The sequence below is a fragment of the Geospiza fortis genome, unplaced genomic scaffold (assembly GCF_000277835.1).
Source record: "Geospiza fortis unplaced genomic scaffold, GeoFor_1.0 scaffold138, whole genome shotgun sequence".
Taxonomy (NCBI): Eukaryota; Metazoa; Chordata; class Aves; order Passeriformes; family Thraupidae; genus Geospiza; species Geospiza fortis.
In genome coordinates, this window is record NW_005054307.1 from 1,233,920 (window position 1) to 1,253,991 (window position 20,072).

A 20,072-nucleotide genomic window follows, 5' to 3' on the forward strand; every position below is an offset into this window, starting at 1 on the left:
CCTGCTGAAGCTGAGAAGTTCAGCAACAAGATATAAACAATAGGTTATCTGCTGCTGTGGAATGCAACAAGTCCATCTGGATTGGCCCAGTTTAGATGTTTATAGTTGATAGCCAATCCAGGGACGGAACTCTCTCAGACAGGGTCGGAGAGAGTTGCCTTGTTATCATTCTTTACTTTTCTATTCTTAGCTTAGCAGCAGCTTCTGAAAAGCTCTCCTGCTTTTTCTTTTTAGTATAGTCATAGCATATGCATATATCATAAAATAATAAATCAAGCCTTCTGATAATAGAGTTAACCATCTCGTCTCTTCCTTCACCCAAGAACCCTTGTGACAGCTGTCACACAGTAGAACCTGAGTTCTGTTCCATTTAATGCATACTGAAAGCTGGTAATTTTTTTCTTGTTTTGATGCAAAATTGCTATGGCGCTAATTTTTTAATAAGGCAGTTTTGCAGAGGTTCTGCCTTTCTCCATTCATTGTCAGGCTGATGCATGCAGACTGTTGTTCAACTACAGTGCTGTCAACCTCACCTAAATGAGTATCTTAATTTTTATATTCTGCAGGTTGTAACACTGAGATATTTTCCAAAGAGATGTGCTATGCCATCTAGCATCTTTTTAACCTGACAACTTTACCCTGAGGAGCAGGGAGTAATAAATAATTTTTCCTATCCTTAAAGCCTACCCAATTCTAAAGAATACTTTTCAGGGTAAATATGCTAAAAGAAATTTTGTTAGTAATGCTTTCTTTTATTCAAAAAGTGAAGCTAGATTGGTGGTCTGGAGAAAACTATGCTAGTTTAGATAGCTCTGTACTTGATTAGTTCTTTGGCACAATGGTAGAGCCAGGATATTGTCTGAATCCCCACCTTGCCGTAATTAAATTCTACCACAAGAATGTTTGGAGAGATTCTAATGCCTTGCACAAGAAAAAAAAAAGGGTTTTTGCTAATGGGATAATTACTTCCATTTTATGTCACTCCTCATCCTGTAGGATCTCAAAGAACTTTGCAAATTCACATATTAGCTCTTGGAACTGTTTGCTGCAGTGGTGCAAAGCTTCCACTCTATGGGTGAAATTTGGCATCTCTGTGGCAGTGAAAAGACATTTTGTCTTCAGATATAATTTGGAAGGTGTATGTTAAGAAGACAGAATGCAAATATTCAAGTTGGAAGTTAGATTGGATTATGAGAATACTGTTGTGTTACTGGCTTTACCCTGGTAAGTGTCCTGTATCCATGAGAATCACCTGTTTGGCACAGGCTCAGAAAATGCTGAATACTGAGTGAGAATCCTGGTACCCTGTATATGGGAGACCACCCACCTAAATTGTCATCTGCTGCTTGTTCTGAGAGTAACAGAGAAGATAAGGTAGTGAAGCTAGAGGTTTTAATATCTTGTTATTGACAATTTGGTATATTGAAAGGCAAGGAAAAGGACCATTTATGATCTTGCATAATTCAAGAGGTGATTTTTCTGAAGTAAATTGTTCCAAGAACAATCTTATCTGTTAAAAAAATTTAAAATTTAAAAATGCATTTTAGCTTGGCCTGAATTTGGCTCACCTTTGCTTCCAACCTTGATTAAATTATCTGTTGGTTTCTTAATTTTATAATGTGATGTATTTAGAAATCTCTTTATTAGGAGAATGTGAACAATTACATCTTCAAATATTCTTAGAATTACCTAAATAATCTGTATTTTCTACATGAGGGCAAGACTTCTCTTGTCTTTGTCTTGTCCAAATAATTCTTTCCCAAGTATTTTTCCAATTTGCAAGATAATTTAAAAGGTGTAAACAATGAGTCTGAACACAGTGTTTTGACTACTACTCTTGTCACATGGATTATTGCCATTTTCTTATTTCTTCATGTTGTAACTAAAATATGGGTGTATATATTTAGTGTACTTGGAAGCAGCATGAATACCAAAATATTGCAATGAGCAATCAGGAAGTGTTCAGGGGTTTAATGGCCGATTGCCAGGAAATCATGGCATGCACGGAGAAGGCACTTGAAGTTACTGCACTGAAAGATTTTGGGATATAGATCTAGATCTGTATAAAAAAATCATGCATCATTCTGTTAGGGGGTAAATTGCTGTATCTTTGTTCTCCTCACTACTAGTGCATCTGGATGTTTGTCACAACAGTTTTAATAATTAACTACAGTAAAAATAGTTTCAGAGATGAGATAATCTGGTTTATGTTGATCTCAATGTTTCCTCATTCATGTTTCCTCCTTCTGTTTGCTGCTTCTGCTGTCTCTCATTTAGCTGTGGCATATTGATGTAGGCTGAGTACTTTCTGCAAATCCACTGTTGGATTCAGCAATTTTTGGTTTCAATGGTAATGAGCATGGCAAAAAAATCTTTATAAAATATATAAATAGGCCAATTCAGGTTCAGTGACAGTTTGTGTCTACTTCTTTTCTTAACTCAGTAAAATGTTCCTGATGGTGAGTGTTCATGATGTATTCTGGCATTTCAGCTGTGGAAACTTGATTTGCCAGGATCTGGAGAAATCCTAAAGCTCTCCTATTGTTGATTAGTTATGCATTTTAAGGGCAAGTGTTCTGATATTGTTACTGAATGGATTTACATGGGAGAATAAAATGGATACACTGCTGACAGTGGAAAAAGTGCTAAAGATTACACAGTCAAGGATTAGGGAAGTGAAAATGCTGTCTCTACACAGGCTTTAAAGATACCTGTGTAAAGGAGCATATCTGAAAATTTTCTTACAGTTCGTGCATAAAAGTATATTGTTTTGTGTCATTATAAACTGAGGAATTATGAAAATATAAGAAAATAACAGTCCCATACTGAACCTTTTCTTAATCTGTGCTGGTTCTGTTGTATGGCTGCCAGTTCCCTTATAAAGATACAGTAAATTAGTGTTCAAAGTATTGTATCAGGAGCATGTAAGTATATGGATTATTAGCAAATACCAGGGAGACACAGGCTGCATAGCTGCTCTTTTCTCTAATCTCTTATTCTATGTTTACACCTTGCATTTTAGGAAGTAGTAGTATTTTTCAAAATGTTTTCAAACAAATTTGGGGGGAAGAGGAAAAAGACCTTGTGTAATGCTAAAATATGTATCTCATTCCACTCGTAGCACTTTATTCAAACATCCACTCTTGGAAAACAAACAAAAAAAACTACCCACAAAAAAATGTCTCCAAAACTACCTATTAGAATGCCTTTGAATATTCAACAGTACAAAAGCATTTTTAAGTAACATATTTCCTTCTGTGTCATTTAAAGAACTAAACTATTATATTTTCTTTCTTTTGTGGATATGTTTTGTGCCAATATTTCCAGCTATTTCCATCATTTCAAATCTGTGGTCTGAAACTTAAACTATGTCTATTGTTTCACAAAGCTATGTGTGCATGTCAAGTTCTGTTAACTGTACACTGTCGAACTTATGTTAAAAAGGCTTTCAGTAATAAAGGGACTTTAGAAAGAGTAAGAGTTTTAAACAGATTTTTGTACTGTTAGTTGAATCTAGATGTACACTGAATTACATACAGAAGACTTAGAATGAGAATGGTTGTGCACCTGGGTCAGTAAGAATTTTCTTCACAAATGTTCTGGATTTCTTGTAGAATCATAGAATATCCTGAGTTGGAAGGGACCATAAGGATCACTGAATCCAACTCCTGGGCCTGCAGAGGGCATCCCCAGTAGTCCCACCACCGAAGAGCATTGTCAAAATGTTTTTTGAACTCTGCCAGGCTTGGTGCTGGATGCTCCTTGGGGAGCCTGCTCCTTCCTCTGGATGAAGAACCACTTCCTACTATCCAACCTAAAGCTGCAGTGATACAGCTTCAGGCCATTCCCTTGGGTCTTGTCACTGATCAACACTCAGAAGGGATCAGTGCTTGCCCCTCTGCTTCCTCATATAAGGAAGTTGTAACTGCAATGAAATCTCCCTTCAGTCTCCTCTTCTCCAGGCTGACCAGACCAAGTGACCTCAGGACCTCCTGATATGGCTTCCCCTCAAGGCCCCTCACCATCTTTGTTGCCCTCCTTTGGACATTTTTTCATAGTTTAGTGTCTTTTTTATATTGAGGTGCCCTAACACTGCCCCCAGCACTCGAGGTGAGGCCTCCCCAGTGCAGAGCAGAGCAGAGCGGGACAATCCCTGCCCTTGACTGGCTGGTGATGCTGTGCCTGATACAGGACTTTTTTATAGGTGTTCTCTAATAATGCTTAATTTTTTAACTGTATTTCTTAGGGCAGTATAGAAGCTTTTGAATTCTGCACTTTAAATATGGATTTAAAATTTCACATGTGAAGATCTGTAGCATGAGATGGTATATAAACAACTGGCCTTGTGCTGCTAATTCATTTCATTGTTCTCCTCTGACATCAGTGTTATCAGACTTGGAGAACAGTACACTCTGACAATATGTTTAGGTTGAAACAATTACAGATAATTAGAGTAGTAAATGTCATGATATACAAGTGTTAGTGAAATATGTTTTTAATTATTACTTTGTGTCATATTTCATCCCTTGAAGCAAGCAATACGCTCAAGATGCCTTAGCCCATTTGTGGATCTTCTGCACTCCCTACTAATTATCTGTGATTAATACTTTGCTAAAAAGTTGGAATTGCTTAGTTTTGTCTTAGTTGCATTAATTACCCATATATTTAAAAATGTTATATTTCAAGTAAATTCTTTCACCGCTGAATTTATTTCTGAAATTTTCTCTTCAATTCTGAACCAAAAATAAAAATACATGTTTTTTTTAATCTGTATGTTGTTCACATTAGTGGAAAATTTTTTGTGTTCTACCAGAAAATTTTCCTTTAAAAAAAAAAAGAAAGAAGGAAATATTTTGGTAATGTATATTTGGAATTAAAAGTTACTGGGCCATTTCTGGTTTTACTGACACTTTATCTCTTTACTTCTTTACTTGAGAGATCACTGCATTTTTGTGTATTTTGGAGATAGAGTTTCCTATTCCTTTGTCTTCTTTATTGACCTTTTTTGTATCTCGTTTATTTAAATTTCTGCTTAATATAAAAATATTTGGAACCACCGTTCCAAAGTGTTTTTTTGAAATCCTTTGCTTTTTAAGTTACTCTATGTTCTTGTGTATATTTTGTTTTGTAACTCAAGCTAAAAAACTGTAAAGAGCAATAACATTTAAAGTACCTTTCTAAATTGGCTGGCAAACTAAAATGTCAGAATTCACTGATTTAAATAATATAAAAGTGATAGTAATGTTTTTTTTCTAGGATGTCTGTGTGTATGAGTATGCAATTCAGATGTGTAGTGCCAATGAATTCCTTGAATTTCACTGATACATTATAAAACAAGAATAGAAACTAAAAGTTTTCTTCATCTGTTTTAATAAACTTCTTCAGGAAGTTAATAAAAAGAATGACAGGTTGTATTGCAGTACTCTCTTTTGGTTCTTTAATCCACTGAAATTTTTACATGCTTGACAATTTTGATTTCTCAAATCCTGGAGGGGACTGGAAACTACTGAGCACAGTATCTTTGAAACATGAATTTGTAGACACGTGGTTAAATTTGACACGGTGGAATTGTTTGTAAAGGAAAGGTTATGTATTGCAGAGCTAATTGTCATTCTTTAAGGACTTCACTGGCATCTTGTTTGAGGTTGATTGAGGTGATAACAACCTAAGTGCATTAATAAAATGTTTCACAGAAGCTTTTACTGAAGACTCTTGAAGGAAATTTAAAGATTTGGGGCTTACTAGAGTAGATTATTTGTTAGAAGATATGAGACAAGGTCAAGTGCATGACCAGTTTTCATTGCAGTAAATCACCACTGGTGTTTAATGATGGTCTGTACTGAGACCTCTGCAGTTATTTTGTTCATAAACAATTTGAAACAGGTAGTGGATGTGTGCATTTTATTTTCTGCATAATAGTGATGAGGGCTAACTGAGAAGGTTTACAGAAGGATATTATTGTAAAATTCATAGGTAAGTGTAGATAAGTGGAGGGCAAAAAGGGTCGATCGAAGTTTTAAAGCAGTTTCCACACATAAAATGACTGAATAGATATTCATCTCTTTGTCTGTGGAAAGATGTGAGAAGAGATGTGGTGGAATATTTTGAAGAGTTGAGAAGGTGGTTTTTCTGTCAGAATAACAGAGCATGTGATGAAAAGAGTGATGAATGAGATACTCCCTGCTGCAGTTGCTAAAAAACACTGCTATTCAAAAAATAATTGGGTAAATTTAGTTTTCCTGTAATTCACTGAGTGCTGTTAGGGCAGTTGCTTCTGGTTCAGTGTGTCCCTTGGGGACTTTTTATTATAGGGATTTCTGAAGCCAGAATAATAGCTTTATATGAGGTAAAGGGAGCATTCTGGGAAAGTAAGAACATATTAATGCCTTGTTCATTATTACTTATTGTTGACAATTCACTCTGAAATAGAGACTGGATAATGGGCTAGCCAGCCTGTGATCTTCTCAAATACCTCTTTTTTTAAAAATAAAAGATGTTATCTTAAGTTGTCCTTGTTACATGGACTACTAATTTAGCAATATGAAAATAGAGTAGAACTTTTTTATCCTAGGCTAATTCATCTTGAGGTAGTCCTGACTGATGAGCTCCCAGTTCCTGCTTTTTCACCTATGTTTTGGCTCAGAATATTCTTCTCCCTACTCAGTTTTTCCTTAATGAGGTTCTTATAATCAGTATCAATAGGAAGCCAAACTGCTTGGGAAGGGTGTGTCAAGAGAATAATATCTTTTCTAGATGGTTAAAAGGTAGATAAACCTTTTTTGGTATGGTTAGGTGTTTTGTTTTGTTTTGTTTTGTTTTGTTTTGTTTTTTTAAATCAGTAAGGCTCATGTAGCAGCATGGGACTGCTATTTTCTGTGCAGATAACTGGAGAAAAAGATAGAGGGAATCACATAAGGAATATGGAGGTTCTTAGTTACTACCATCCCTTTTTTGATGCTGCAATAACCAAAACAGCACTTGAAGAGTCACATTTCTGCATCTATTGAATTGTTCCTGTACTCTAAAGGTTTGTCACTGGAAGGTCAGTGGTGTCTATTAGTGAGGCCTCTTTCAACTTCAGCAAGAATTTTTTATAACTTCTCATTAATTTATTTAACGATGTAAAGGTTTAGCAAGGTACTTGCAACACCTAACTGGATAAATCTGTGCTTATGAAGTGTTTATTTACTTCTGTAGGACTTTGCTGAATAGCCACAATTTGGCATAAGCTTCTTGGAACGGTTTTATTTCTGATCCACGCTGAACCTGTGTGCCTAATACAGATGTATTACTGTGGATAGGACTGTTGAGATGTGGGGTTTCATTAATGAAAGAAAATGTGTTATTGCTTAGAAGATGTAAGACTAATTTAGTATATTTTTTCTTTTTTAATTACTACAGTGTACAGACTATGACCTGGATTATGGAACTGAATGTTTGCATCTGGCTCTGAAATACTGTAAAACAAATGCCAAACTTGTTGAAGGAACACCTGACCTCTGGAAGGTAAAGACAATAATAGTATCTAGTTATATATATATATGATTTAAAATTAATAAAATTTGCATATTACCATAAAAATTCAGATGTGTTTTCAATTGTAATTTGGGCTTTTATATTTCATTTTTCAGAATTGGTTTTGTCTCAGCTTTTTTAGAGCTCATTATTGTAGAGAAACTTGGGCAGGTGTTATTTGAGATAATCCATGAAGACAGCATTTTCCTGTAAATAGGAAAAACATCTAGGTATTTGAATGACCTGAGAATCTGTAAATCTGTAATCTCTAAAACGAAGAATTTTCTTTTATGATATGAGCTTTCTCATGCTATTTCTATATCTTTTGTCTATTTTCCTCCACCCTTCCTGTGAGGACATCACTTTTTTTTTTCTCATGGCAAGTACCTGGCTATCAACAATTTTATTTTTAGAGTGGCTCATTACATTCAGTAATGCTGTAATATTTAAGACCTCTTCAAAAAATCTTTTACATTTTTTTAAGCATCATTTACCTTGTCTGGTAATCTGGTAGGTTCCTGATGAATGACAAAGCAGCTGTGTGTACAGATGCCAAAGCATATGTCCCTTCTACTTCAAAGTATTGCATATCATTGATTTGGATGGTGGGACATTATTCATTTTTAGTAGCTGTTGCATCAAGCAGTTTTAGAGTTTTTTATATTTTATTTTATTTATTTTATTTTATTCATTACCACATTGAAGGATCTGGAAGCAGCTCAAATCACTGCATCTGTCTTTGACAGTGAATTTCCTCCAATGAAACATTATTTCTAATAGTATAACCATAAATCTTCAAATCTTTCATAAAAAAGAAAGGCAATTTCCTGAATCTGGAGTGCAAGTTGCTTGTGCAATTTGACAACAAAATTTACTTGTGCATTGGTTGCATACAGAACTTCTTTTGATATCTTGTTGGGGATATATACTCTTTCTGGAACAGCTTATGATCTGTTTTCCTATTTAGTCTTCTAGGGACAGATTATGTCATGGATATTTACACAATTTTTTGGATGGTTTCATTGTCTGCATTGCAAAGCATGCTACTTATGTGAAGGGTAGCAAAATATATCACTAATGCTCATTTAACTCATTAGAGTGTTCATCTGGTTCTTTGTTAACTGTAGATATTACTGGGGTCCAGCAGATAAATATAGCTTAGAATGACAGAATAATTAAGTCTGAATGAAATAGATAGATAGATGTCATAGGGTCCAACACCTTGCTGAAAGTGGGACCAGGTTAGTTATATTAGGTAGTGCAGGGCCTTGTCCAGCTAAGTTTTGAATATCTCCAAGAAGGGAGATTTCACAGGCTCTCTGAGGAAGACAATTCTAATGAGTATCACCTTGTATGGGGATTTTTTTCATAATATTTCATCAACATTTCCCTTAATCCCTCTTGCACTGGGAAAAGAAGAAAGGCCAACAGAAAGCCCTGCAAGAAAAGTCCAATATATTCTTCTCTTTGGCCATTAATTAACCCTTCCCCACCTTCTATCTTCTGTAATTTGGGCTGAACAAGCCAAGTTCTCTCACACCGTCTTAGCAGCCCTCTAGTGGCTTCCTCCTGTTCTCCTTTGTGTTATACTGGGGAGCCCAAAGCTAAAATCAGTACTCTGGAGTTTTCTCTGAAGGGCCAAATACAGGGGAATAATCCCTAAATTATCTGTAATAAGCACTATTTCTGTACTGATACAGCTCTGTTGAATTCCTTTTCTCCACTGCTCCCCACTGCTGACTCATGCTCACTCCAGAAGGTCCTTCTCTCTAAAGGTGTTTTCTGTATTTCAGCATCAGCATGGACTGCTGCTGCCCAGGGTAGTTCTGTCCCTGATGCAGGATTCTGTGTTTATGTTTGTTATAGACCACAAAGTTTCTCTCAGCTCCTTTCTCCAAGCTTTCAGCATCCTTCTAAGTTACTGTTGGACCCTTGAGCATATTGACTGGATACTTGTTGATTTGTTATCATCTACTAGTTTTCTGAGGGTATTTCTCCTTTCTCAGGTTGTTAATAAAGATATTTGTATTGTCCCAGTATCAGGCCCCAAGGAATAGCGCTAGTAACCAGTCCCCAGTTTCATCTGGACTTGAACTTGTGCACATCTCTGTTATAAAAGGGACTTGTTGAAGTGTCACTGTCACCTCCAACACTGTTTATGAAAAAGTTAAACATCCTGATGCTGTAAACTTTATAGCATGTGGGATCCATTGCAGTAGCACTGGACTTTAAAGAGGGCTATAAACATTTGGAAAATGATAACATGTGGGAAGGGAAGTCCTCTCCCTATGCAGGAAAGAGCAGCAGAGACACTGTGTGATAAACTGACTGCAAACCATAAACCCCCATTTCCCATCCCCATGTGTCACTGGAGGGAAGGAGGTGGGGAAAATTGGGAGGAAAGTTGAGCCTGGGAAAAAGGGAGGAGTGATGTGAAGAAGTTTTAATATTTGGTTTTATTGCTCGTTATCCTACTCTGATTTGATTGGTAATAAATTAAACTAAATTAAACTAATTTCCCTGAGTTGAGCCTAGTTTGTATGATCTCTCCCTGCCAGTATCTTGACCCATGAGCCTTTTGTTATATTTTCTCTCCCCTATCCACTTGAAGAGGGGAATGACAGAGCAGTTTTGGTGGGTACCTGGTATCCATCCAAGGTCAACCCAGCACAATCTCAGTGTTGACAGTGTTGTGCAGTGTGACAGTAGCAAGAGCACCCATTTATGTGCAGGCACTGTGCTGCAGGCAGTGCAGAGCAGTGAATATTTTACATAAACACGAAGAGGCTGGTGCCAGGCCATTGAAGTACCTTCTTGCATCCTGTGCCCTAATTTTGTAGCTAAAACTTGTTGATGTCTTCTGTGGCTTGTAAAGACATTAAAAATGGAAGGCATAAAAATGACAAGGTCTGTAAAATATTACATTGTTTCTGCAGGAAATACTCATTTCAGTTTAGGGCCTACAGAACAATACAGCTCCTTCTTGAATAGTACCTGGTGTTGGTCACTTATGTACCAAGGTGTTTGACAGGTGACCTAGAGCAGTACCATTAAAGAACAGTCATGCTCGGTCTGCAGTTTCATAAAATGCAGAAGACTACAATTTCCTCAAGTGGTACTTGCTTAAAAAATGTTTTGGAACTATTGTTGTTACTAATCAGCTCTCAGAAACATAATTTTCTTTCCTTAGCTGTCATAATACTGTAATTTGTAATATATTGTTATTATTTTCTGATAGGTTTTTAAAGCTGAGCTAAATGAAATTTCATATGTGAAGGACTGATATTCTCTCAATGGCTCCAGTCTTATATTTTCAACACAAGGCAAAGAGATGTTCCATCCAGATAAATAAGAACTGAAATAAGTAATCATTGTTCAGTTGAGATTTCAGAGGATGTATAGCAGAAGGACTGCAGTCAATTAATAGTTTGAGTGTTAAAAACCAGTTTCATCCTATGTGGACCTTGAATTTTTAAAGAGCAGATCAAATATTTGTAAAAATTCAGTTTATGCATGAGGTGCACAACCTACATAACATTAAATGACTCAAAGGTGTGGAAAAATGTGTGTGTTTATATATTATCTTCTTGAATTAACATTAATTATTCTACCTGAGCACTTCTACATTAGGAAGATTAACATTTCAAAGTCATTGTTGGACCTAAAGCAGGAGATAGTTTTTTATTTTCTGGAAACACATTACAAAATTAAAATAATTTTTGTAGTGAAAACAACCAAGTAATTCAAATTACTTCAGTGTTATAAATATTCATAAATTCTATTTTAAAGGCAGTTATTATATAGCTAATTATAAGATATTTGGGATCAGGATGGCAAAAAAAAAGGAAACATAAAGTCTCTATCAATACCACATTTTCAGTTTCTCTGCGTTTGATACCTTGGAAGTAAAATTACTTTAAGTATTTTAAATAGTCTAAAAATTAACTAACAGAATGTGTTTGTTGTACTCTAATGTGTATGTGTGTGTGTGTTGTAGATAAAAAATTCAATATACTAACACATTTTAAAATTTGAGACAGATTTATAGACAATGTTGACAGAGTGAAAATTCCTCACTATTTTTAAAAAACAACAGATTAATTTCTAATCCTACAAAACTATCTCATATGAAGGAGCTCTGTACGATAAGAGGGGAAAAGCTTCATTAAACTGAAATGCAGTACATTTGTGTGTGTGTGTGATCATAACCTTGTATTTATTGTGTAAAGAGTTGTATTTTTGCATTTAATGTACATTGTTGTAAGTCTAAACCATCCATCAAACTAAATCAGTTTTAAGAAGAATTTTAAACATCACATGGAAGTAATTTTGGGGAATAACTTCTAAAACAACATCTTCCTAGGTAGTGAAAACTAGTAGTCTGACACTTAACAAAAAAAGGCACACAGAAAAACAAACTCCTCTGCTGATTTTTGAGGCTCTATTAAGGTACAATAGATTGTTAATTATACAGAAAAGTAGAGATATTTAATAAGAAAGACTGTTCTGCCTTTGCTTTAAGCAGGTCCTGTTTTCATATTTTGTGAATGTGAGATATTTGTGTTGAGTTTTAATATTTGGCCTAGCGATATGATGGATTGCAGCAATAACATTCTGAAAATCTTGGATCACTCTATGTTCAAAAGGACAAAATAAAAATTAATATTTTCACATGAAAAATGAGAATTTGAGTAATTGGGAGCCTGTGAGTTTGATATTGATCAACAAAACAAAAGGGTGCACTGCTACAGACGAAACTTGATCAATAAAGAGTCATGGGATTAAAGTAATTAATGTCAGCCAACATGGAATTTATTTATTTTGTGAAATTGACTTCGAGACTTTATTACAAGACTAATCTTGGCTGATAAAGATGGTAGTGCTGATACAACATAGAACTGGCAGAAGTTTGACTTGTTACTACATGACGTCTTAATTAAAAATAGGATGACTGTAATTGTACTAGTTCTTATTAAATAGATGAAAAATTAGATAATTGATATATTTTGAAAGATAATTCTCACCAGTTTCTGCAGAAACTGTTATTGTCTCTACAGTATTTAACAGTTGTCTGATAAAGTTTGCAGACAAAGATTTAAGGATCTGTAAATAAAAATAAAATTGAGGAGAAGTAACCTATTTATAAGGATTACCTAGAAAACATTTTCAACAAAGAGTATGCTTTTCATTGCAGCTAAATATAAAGAACTGATGTTATGAAGTGTAGGTCATATTTAGTGAATTGTTCTTGGAAGGCAATGACTTTAAATGTGGTATAGGCATGCCAGAGGATAGGAAATTTACACTGTGTGTGGGCAAAATACTGTATGTCAGAGAAACAAAAATATGAAATTAGAAAAGAGGTGTTTGAGTATTACAAATGTATCCAGAATGCTAAGGAGAAATCTGGGCCCAAGCTCTGTCCAACTGTTATAAATAGGGAACATTCATGGAATTGAATTTAAAACATCTTAGTCAAATTGAAAGAGGTGTAGAGAAACTCTCACTTCTTGACTGGTAAGGGGTGGTTGCAGATGGTATCTGGAAGGTTTTTCTGTGAACTCTGCAATTTTCACAAAACTTATAGGAGCTTGTATCTGAAATTGTCTTACAGGATCAAAGGTTTGGAAAGAATTACGAGTGAAGCATGTAATGTGGTCTTTGTTGATTTATTTCTCTAGAAAACAGACCATTTTCTGATGTCTGTCTCAGAATTTCAGAAAAAAAATTTTAAAGATTTATTCTTAAGTTTTTATTCTCCTGTGTTGTTTTCTCGGAGACTACACCTATCATTTTTTTAGATCAGACTGTTTAAAAATATTTTTGCACCTCAAAGAGACTGTAAATGTTAGGGTATGAGACCATTTCTAACAGACTTTAGTCTTGTTTTTTGATAGGTTTTGAGATTATAATCTGTTTCACTTTACTGAAAGTTCAGTATTAAGTCCCTCTAGAATCTGGTGAATAGAAACTTTGCAGCAAAGTCAGTCACTCAGTTGCTCACTCTAGCCTTAAATCTAATTTCAAGATATTGATTCTTCCCAACAGTAAGTAGTAATGTGCATGTCTGTATGTAAAGTCAGACTCCAAAGATTTATCAGGGTAGATTAATTCTCTGGCTCCTCCTCCTGCAGGACAACCTATAGGGAAGTTAGTTTTTCATTTTAAAAGAATATAATGCATCAGGGAAATAATGAGATGTTATTCATCTGTGTCTGACTTTAATCTAGAGTTTAATTTATGGGATTGAAAGGAAAGTGGTTACAAGAATCCTTATGTTAAATTCAAGTAATCACTTACTTGGAGACTAAGATGCTGCTACTGTTAGTGGTGTCCTGCTGACAGATTTACCTTGCAGCACTAAAGCTTTTGGAATCCAGTTCATTTCAAAAAGAAAGAAAAAAATTATTCAGACTCAAGAGAAAAAAAAAATCAGAAAGTCCAGTAAAATTTTATCTAGCATAAAATGAATTTACAGTAAAAACAAGTACAAATATTTAATACTCGTGTCGGTTCAAGTCACTGCTTGTCATTGTGAAGACATTGCTAGCAAAGACTCTTAATGTCCTGGGTAAATGCTGACTTTAATTCTGTTATTTTATTTGCAAAACCTATTATTGTAACTGTCAGCCATCATGAGGGTATAAAGACAGTTATGAAGGGTGTTTTTGCAAGTACCAAGTAAATATTCAGCATCTTATTGTTCATCTAACTTGATCTGATTAATGTCTTCAAGAAGAATTTGATATTTATCAATTCTCTGAAAGCTCACACTGTTTACTGTAGTCTCACTGACTCCCACTGGTTAATCGGACTCTCATTAACAGTAACGGTGTTGCACTACTGAAAGATTGCATCTATGTTAGTAAAAGCAATAACAAGGTTTCTCCCTGGCTGTCAGTGTTCCCAAGTCCTGTTAAAAATTTGTTCCCAAGTCCTGTTAAAAATTAATCTATTTGCAGTAAAATTAGAGTAGAATGGATGTATAAAAAATAGATGCATTATCATGTTTTCATGATTTTTCAAAGGATTGAAAATACTTTTAGATTTCAAATGAGTTCTAAGCCGATCTATGTGTTTGAGAAAGGGGTTTTCTCAAGTCTCCAGTAGTTTTTGCAACTTCTGTTCTCATAAAGTGCCAGTGATATTTTACCAAAATTAAGAAATTGACAATATCACTTGTTTATGGTGTTTAAAATGTAATGAATTGCCTTCAGGGCCTTGTTTTATTGGTTTTACATTCCTTCCTGCTGTGTTAAATCTAATGAGGCTTGTCTGTCCTTTAGGTGACCTACAAGCGGGATCTGTATGCAGCTGAATCAATCATTAAGGGTACGTGTTTGTCCTTGTGACTGTCAGTTTGCATATTCCTGATTCTAATTAAGAATTTTGTGTGTGATAGTTTGAAATGTCTTTAAGAAAAGTTATGTGATGGGTAAAATGTGCTTAGGCAAGTTGTTTTAGCTTGTTTACTGGAATATTTCTATTCGGCATATTTATCTTTATTTACTTCTCTCTGAATATAGAACCTTATAAAAAGCTGTGTATATTACAGTCAAATAGAGATTAATTTTGAAGGGCCTTATAAGGAATAAGCAATTTTTTTTCTTTCATTTGCAGGTCAATTCTGAATATGTTTAGTCTTTCTATACTACATAGTAGAGTGAAAATCAAGTATTAACTCTTTAGGGCTCTTCACTGTTTTACATACAGGCAGTACTTGCCTAAATTGATATAGCAGTTATGTGATATTGAGATATTTCATTAATTTATAAATATTTTGCTGAACAGTTTCTTAACCTTTTTTTTCCCCTGGTGGCAGTGGTTTCATACCAGTTTAACATTAAGACTGGATTTAGCCTTTATCTAGGTGCACTCACTCTAAAAACAATGTAGGAAGGAAGAATTCTCAAATCCTGTATAATGAGCTGGTTATTGTAAACTGATAGGCAGTGATTCAGGGGACCCTTGCCTGACTCCTTGTTGAGAACTGAGGGATAAAACCCCAGAAACTGATGAAGAGAAAGGGACTTCCCTTTGGATTAAAAATTCCTTTCCAGAGAAAAGAATGTAGTTCCTATTTAAGAAAATCAGAGGAAAACCTGTGGGCTGTTGAGGTATGGAGAATGACTAGCTAGTTGTTCAGTCTTGTTATTACAGTGGGCAAATATTTCATATTAGATGCACTGTTACAACTACTTAATTGAATTTTTCAGGCACAAATAAAAAAAGATAGAACTGGGAAGCCTGGAAATTTCTGGTTCTTACAAGTAATGGGTTCCAGTAAAGATGGAGCCAAACTCTTCCTCAGTGGTCAAAAAATTACAAACTTGGAACAAAACTAACCTTTATCCAAATGAATTTCCATGCTCCTGTGTATACAAGGGCTTCAGTAATCTCATAGGTCTTTAAAGGAGATAAGTTGTTACATTAGTTTTTTATATCTATATCTATGTCTGTCTGTCTGTCTGTCTATCTATCTATCTATCTATCTATCTATCTATGTCATGTTACCCCCTTTTTTTTTTCTTCCTTAAAGCCAGTACAATCTTTTTCAGCTAATGCTTATGATAAAAAGCTTGTGTAGTTTAAAGTAAAAATTAAGACCTTCATGGCAGTCAATCAGGCTAATCCCTTTACTTATCTAATGTCCCTTTGCTGTGGCAGCATGCAATATATTTGCTTCAGTTACCACAGTAGTCTTATTATGGAGGTGTCTATGACAATCTGTACTTTAAGATTGTTGAAGTTTAGATTTGCTTCTTGCTGCATTGCATGAGTTCAGGAAGCAGAAGCTGTACATGTTCTTTGCTCGTTATGCAAGTAGTATAATGAATCCTTCATAGCAAATTAGGACACTGCATAACAGAGTTATCTTACATCATTAATTATCTTTAATGGGGTTTTGAATTGGCACTATTAGTCCTCCAAGACAGCAGTTTGAAAGTTGTGCCTTATCTATTTTGTGCCCTTCCAAAAGGCTTAAAATTTCAGACCTTCAGGTGACTATAGCATGAATTATTTTGGTAGTGGACAGTTAAACCCTGTAAATTAATATTAGGCAGATGATTTATGCACAGTTCATTCCGCACTTAAAGCATATTTAAGGGGAGAATATATTTTTGTCCTTTGAGGCAGCATCCTGATGTACCCCTGTATGGCATCGTTTTGTCTTATGGTTGTTAGTTTTACAGAAGAAATCTTATTAGCTCTGTTCTGCTGTGTTGTGCTGCACCTAAGGGAGACCTTCAAGGACAGGTCACCTTAGAGAATGGCAACCATCCCACAAGCCTAGGCATGCTCAGTTAGGCCTTTCTTAGAAGCTGGGTAATTGATTATATCACAGTGTCTGCTTTTCTTGAGAGTTCAGAACCCACTACATGATGTTATATTGTAGAATCATGGAATCATAGAATGGCCTGGGTTGGAAAAGACCTTGAAGACCATCTAGTTTCAAGTCCATGGCCATCAGCAGGGGCACCTTGCACTAGACTGGGTTGCTCAGAGCCCCATCCAACCTGGCATTGAACACTTCCAAGAATGGGACATCCACAACGTCTCTGGTCAACCTGTTCCAGTGCCTCACCAGCCTCACAGTAAAGAATTTCTTCCTAATATCTAATCTGAATCTAATCTAATCTCGGTTTGAAGCCATTCCTACTTGCCCTATCACTACATGCTCTTGTGTAACTGATGTGCTCTTGCTTATCACTTTTTGTGCCATGTAAGTGCCTCCAGGGGGATGTCCTACATGACTGTCAAGTGGAGTTGCAAGATACCAGCTCTCTAAATGCTGCCTTGCATGCTGTCAAGGTCCTCTAGAGATGTCCCAGAAGCTGAATGCATGGGCTGGGAGGGTGCTGGGTACTAAGGGCTCTGGCCTCACACTGCTCCCCACTGCTGTTTCAGTCTTCCCAGCTAATATGTTTATTATTAAGTTACCTGTTTACTGTGCTGGATACACATTTTTATCTCTGGATGAGTTCAGTAGTGATGAAGAACTTCTGAGTGTACACATTTAATTTTGTGACTACAGTTCCAAATTTTATGTCATCTGCAGTTTATTGGTGATCAAAAATTTTGGTTTTCTTCAGGAATTCAACAAATTCTCCCTTGCTAAACTTGACTCAGGTAGAAGTAAGAAAAACATACATCCCTACATGCATTTGTTTTACCTTAGATATTATATGCATGTATATCATTCTTATTCAAGGCAACACAAACATTTCACTGATGTAAATAGACTGAGTTATTTTTCTTTTGAGACTGTTTTCTTAAAACATTTCTTTTTAGTTTCCTGACTTCCTCAATTCCCTTTTTAGCTTTTGTAAAAAGCAAATTTAATGCTTTTCTTTAGTTAAGCAGGTATAAACTTGTAGAGTATGCAGACAACGTGGTACACGCCTATTTTTAATAGTCTTGAAGTAAGAAAACATTGTCTTACAATAAGGGTGACTCATCTAGAAATGTAGTTAAGATCAGGTTAATACAAAACATCCTAAAAAATTCCATTAGGATTACTGCCCTCGAGGTAGATAACTTTGAGCTCTAGTTCCAACATGTAAACTTTAAATGGTGCTTCTCAGAAGTTTGTAACTTAGAGTTTGACTCTCTGTCCTCCTCCTTGTTTTTCTTTTCACAAGGGCCTTACTTTATAAATTACTTTTTCCCAAGAGCATGCATTTGTAGATTGGATAATTTGTCCTCACATTTGGCTGAAGAGGTGTCTGTTGATGCAGATAAAATGATGATTTTTGCAAGTTTTTTGCTGAGAAAAATATTGTAATGCCTTCAAACTGTTTATGGCTGTTGTGAGCTACATATTTTGACTTGTGTTCTGTGAAGAAACCATGTGACTGTTTATAAAAATAAAAATTGAGATAAGCCTTGTTTAGCAAAGACAGAGATCTTATCTGCATTTTCATGAGCATGCTCATGAACAAATGGCTGTTCTCAGCTCTGAGCCAAAGAAATAGACTGGCAGGTGGGGAATACTCCTTGGAATAGCTACTGTCAGGTGAAAACAACCCTCTTTTCTTGCCTTCTACCACAAATGTTCCTTTCTTTCCTCTGTACTAATATTGGTAGGGTCGGTGTCAAGTTTGATTTTTAGTTTTTGTGGCTACAGAGACATGGGGAATGGGTAAACAAAAACAACAAAAAAATTGTTAGATATTTTGGTTACCTGTATTATTCAAATAACAATTTCATCTATTCTGTTAAGCATGAATGAATGCTTGGCAGTATTTATTTAATTTTTCTTATATTTACAGTAGTAGAATCTCGTAACAAACATGTTTCTAAAGATGCCAGAGGAAACCATACTGAATTTCCCAACAAGTCAAGCCATTGCTATGTAGAAAGTGCAAATGGAATTCTGATAAATTAATTTACTGCTTGGAATTCACTGCAAACTTCAAAAGCATTTTGATGATTAGGATGTGCTTCCAAAATAATAGGAATTGTAATAGCAAACTAAGAATGGTGTGGTACAAGCATGTTTCCAAAAACAAGTGTATATACACACATATATATGCAATTAAGAGAAAAAAAATTATGTCTGTAGGCTAAAACCTATTTACCATTCAGATGCATTTTTTTTTCTTATGGTATTAATTCTCTAGGATATGATATTTATTATCTTTATTCAAACAAAGTATTATTTTAATTGCTGCTTGTTTGTGGCATGCTCTTCAAGGTAAACTTCTAAGTCTTCCATCAGAGTACACTTAATACACCATCTAACTACAGTAGTTCCATAAACATGAACACATTTTAATTTATAATTGGGTATGATTCTAGGATAAAGACTGTGGCAGGTGTTGCTGCATAATAATGTGATCTAAAGCTTTCAGCATATCAAAGGAGGGTGTGAAGAAATTGGAAATTAGGTTTTCTGATATAGAAAAATGTTTGATGGAATAAATTCTGAGATCTTGTATCAAATTTAGCTTAATTGGAGAAAACTCCTGATAGGAAAATTTAATGTTTAAAATTGACTGTGCAAAGTTTAAACTATTTTTTATTTAATGCAAAAAATATGCTCTGAGTGTATGTTAAAAGTATTGGAAGGGATCAAATGTGATCCATGTGAATACGGAACACTACTCCATTATCAGGTACAGCTGGAATGAAGCTGGCAGTAAATGGGTGATGTGTGTTGGCAAGAGGAATTTTCCAGGGAAACAGTAAGCTTAAATAAGTAGAGGAAGCCAAAGCAAGGTAGGGAGTTTGATATGTAATGTAATAGTGAGGAAACAACCAAAAAAATTGTTATGCAGATGAAAAAGAAATTATGGCAGAAAGTAATTAAATAGAACTGTGGTTCATTGTGGGAGAACAGAAGGAAACAAAAACTCAATCAAGGGAAGTTGCAACTTGTTAAAAGGAATAACCTCTTTCACTCTTGACAGACAATCAAGCAGTGAACAGGTTGCCTGGAGAGATTGTATGGCAGAGCAGTAAAGGGCTGAATGACCAGGCCTGACCTCGTGGGTGATCCTGCTTTGAGAAGGTGTTTGAATGAGGGACCTCCTGATGTCCCTTCCAGCCTCAAT

At 35.3% G+C, this 20,072-nt stretch overlaps 1 protein-coding gene across 1 annotated transcript in view; it reads left to right on the plus strand.

Moving 5' to 3' along the window:
* The window catches only part of CRPPA (CDP-L-ribitol pyrophosphorylase A), a 104,610-nt gene that overhangs the window by 30,020 nt on the left and 54,518 nt on the right, over nucleotides 1–20,072 (plus strand). The window contains exons 4-5 of the mRNA XM_031066814.1: nucleotides 7,402–7,506; nucleotides 14,802–14,847. Coding sequence (XP_030922674.1) covers nucleotides 7,402–7,506; nucleotides 14,802–14,847 — 151 coding nt within the window. The remainder of the gene's footprint in view (nucleotides 1–7,401; nucleotides 7,507–14,801; nucleotides 14,848–20,072) is intronic.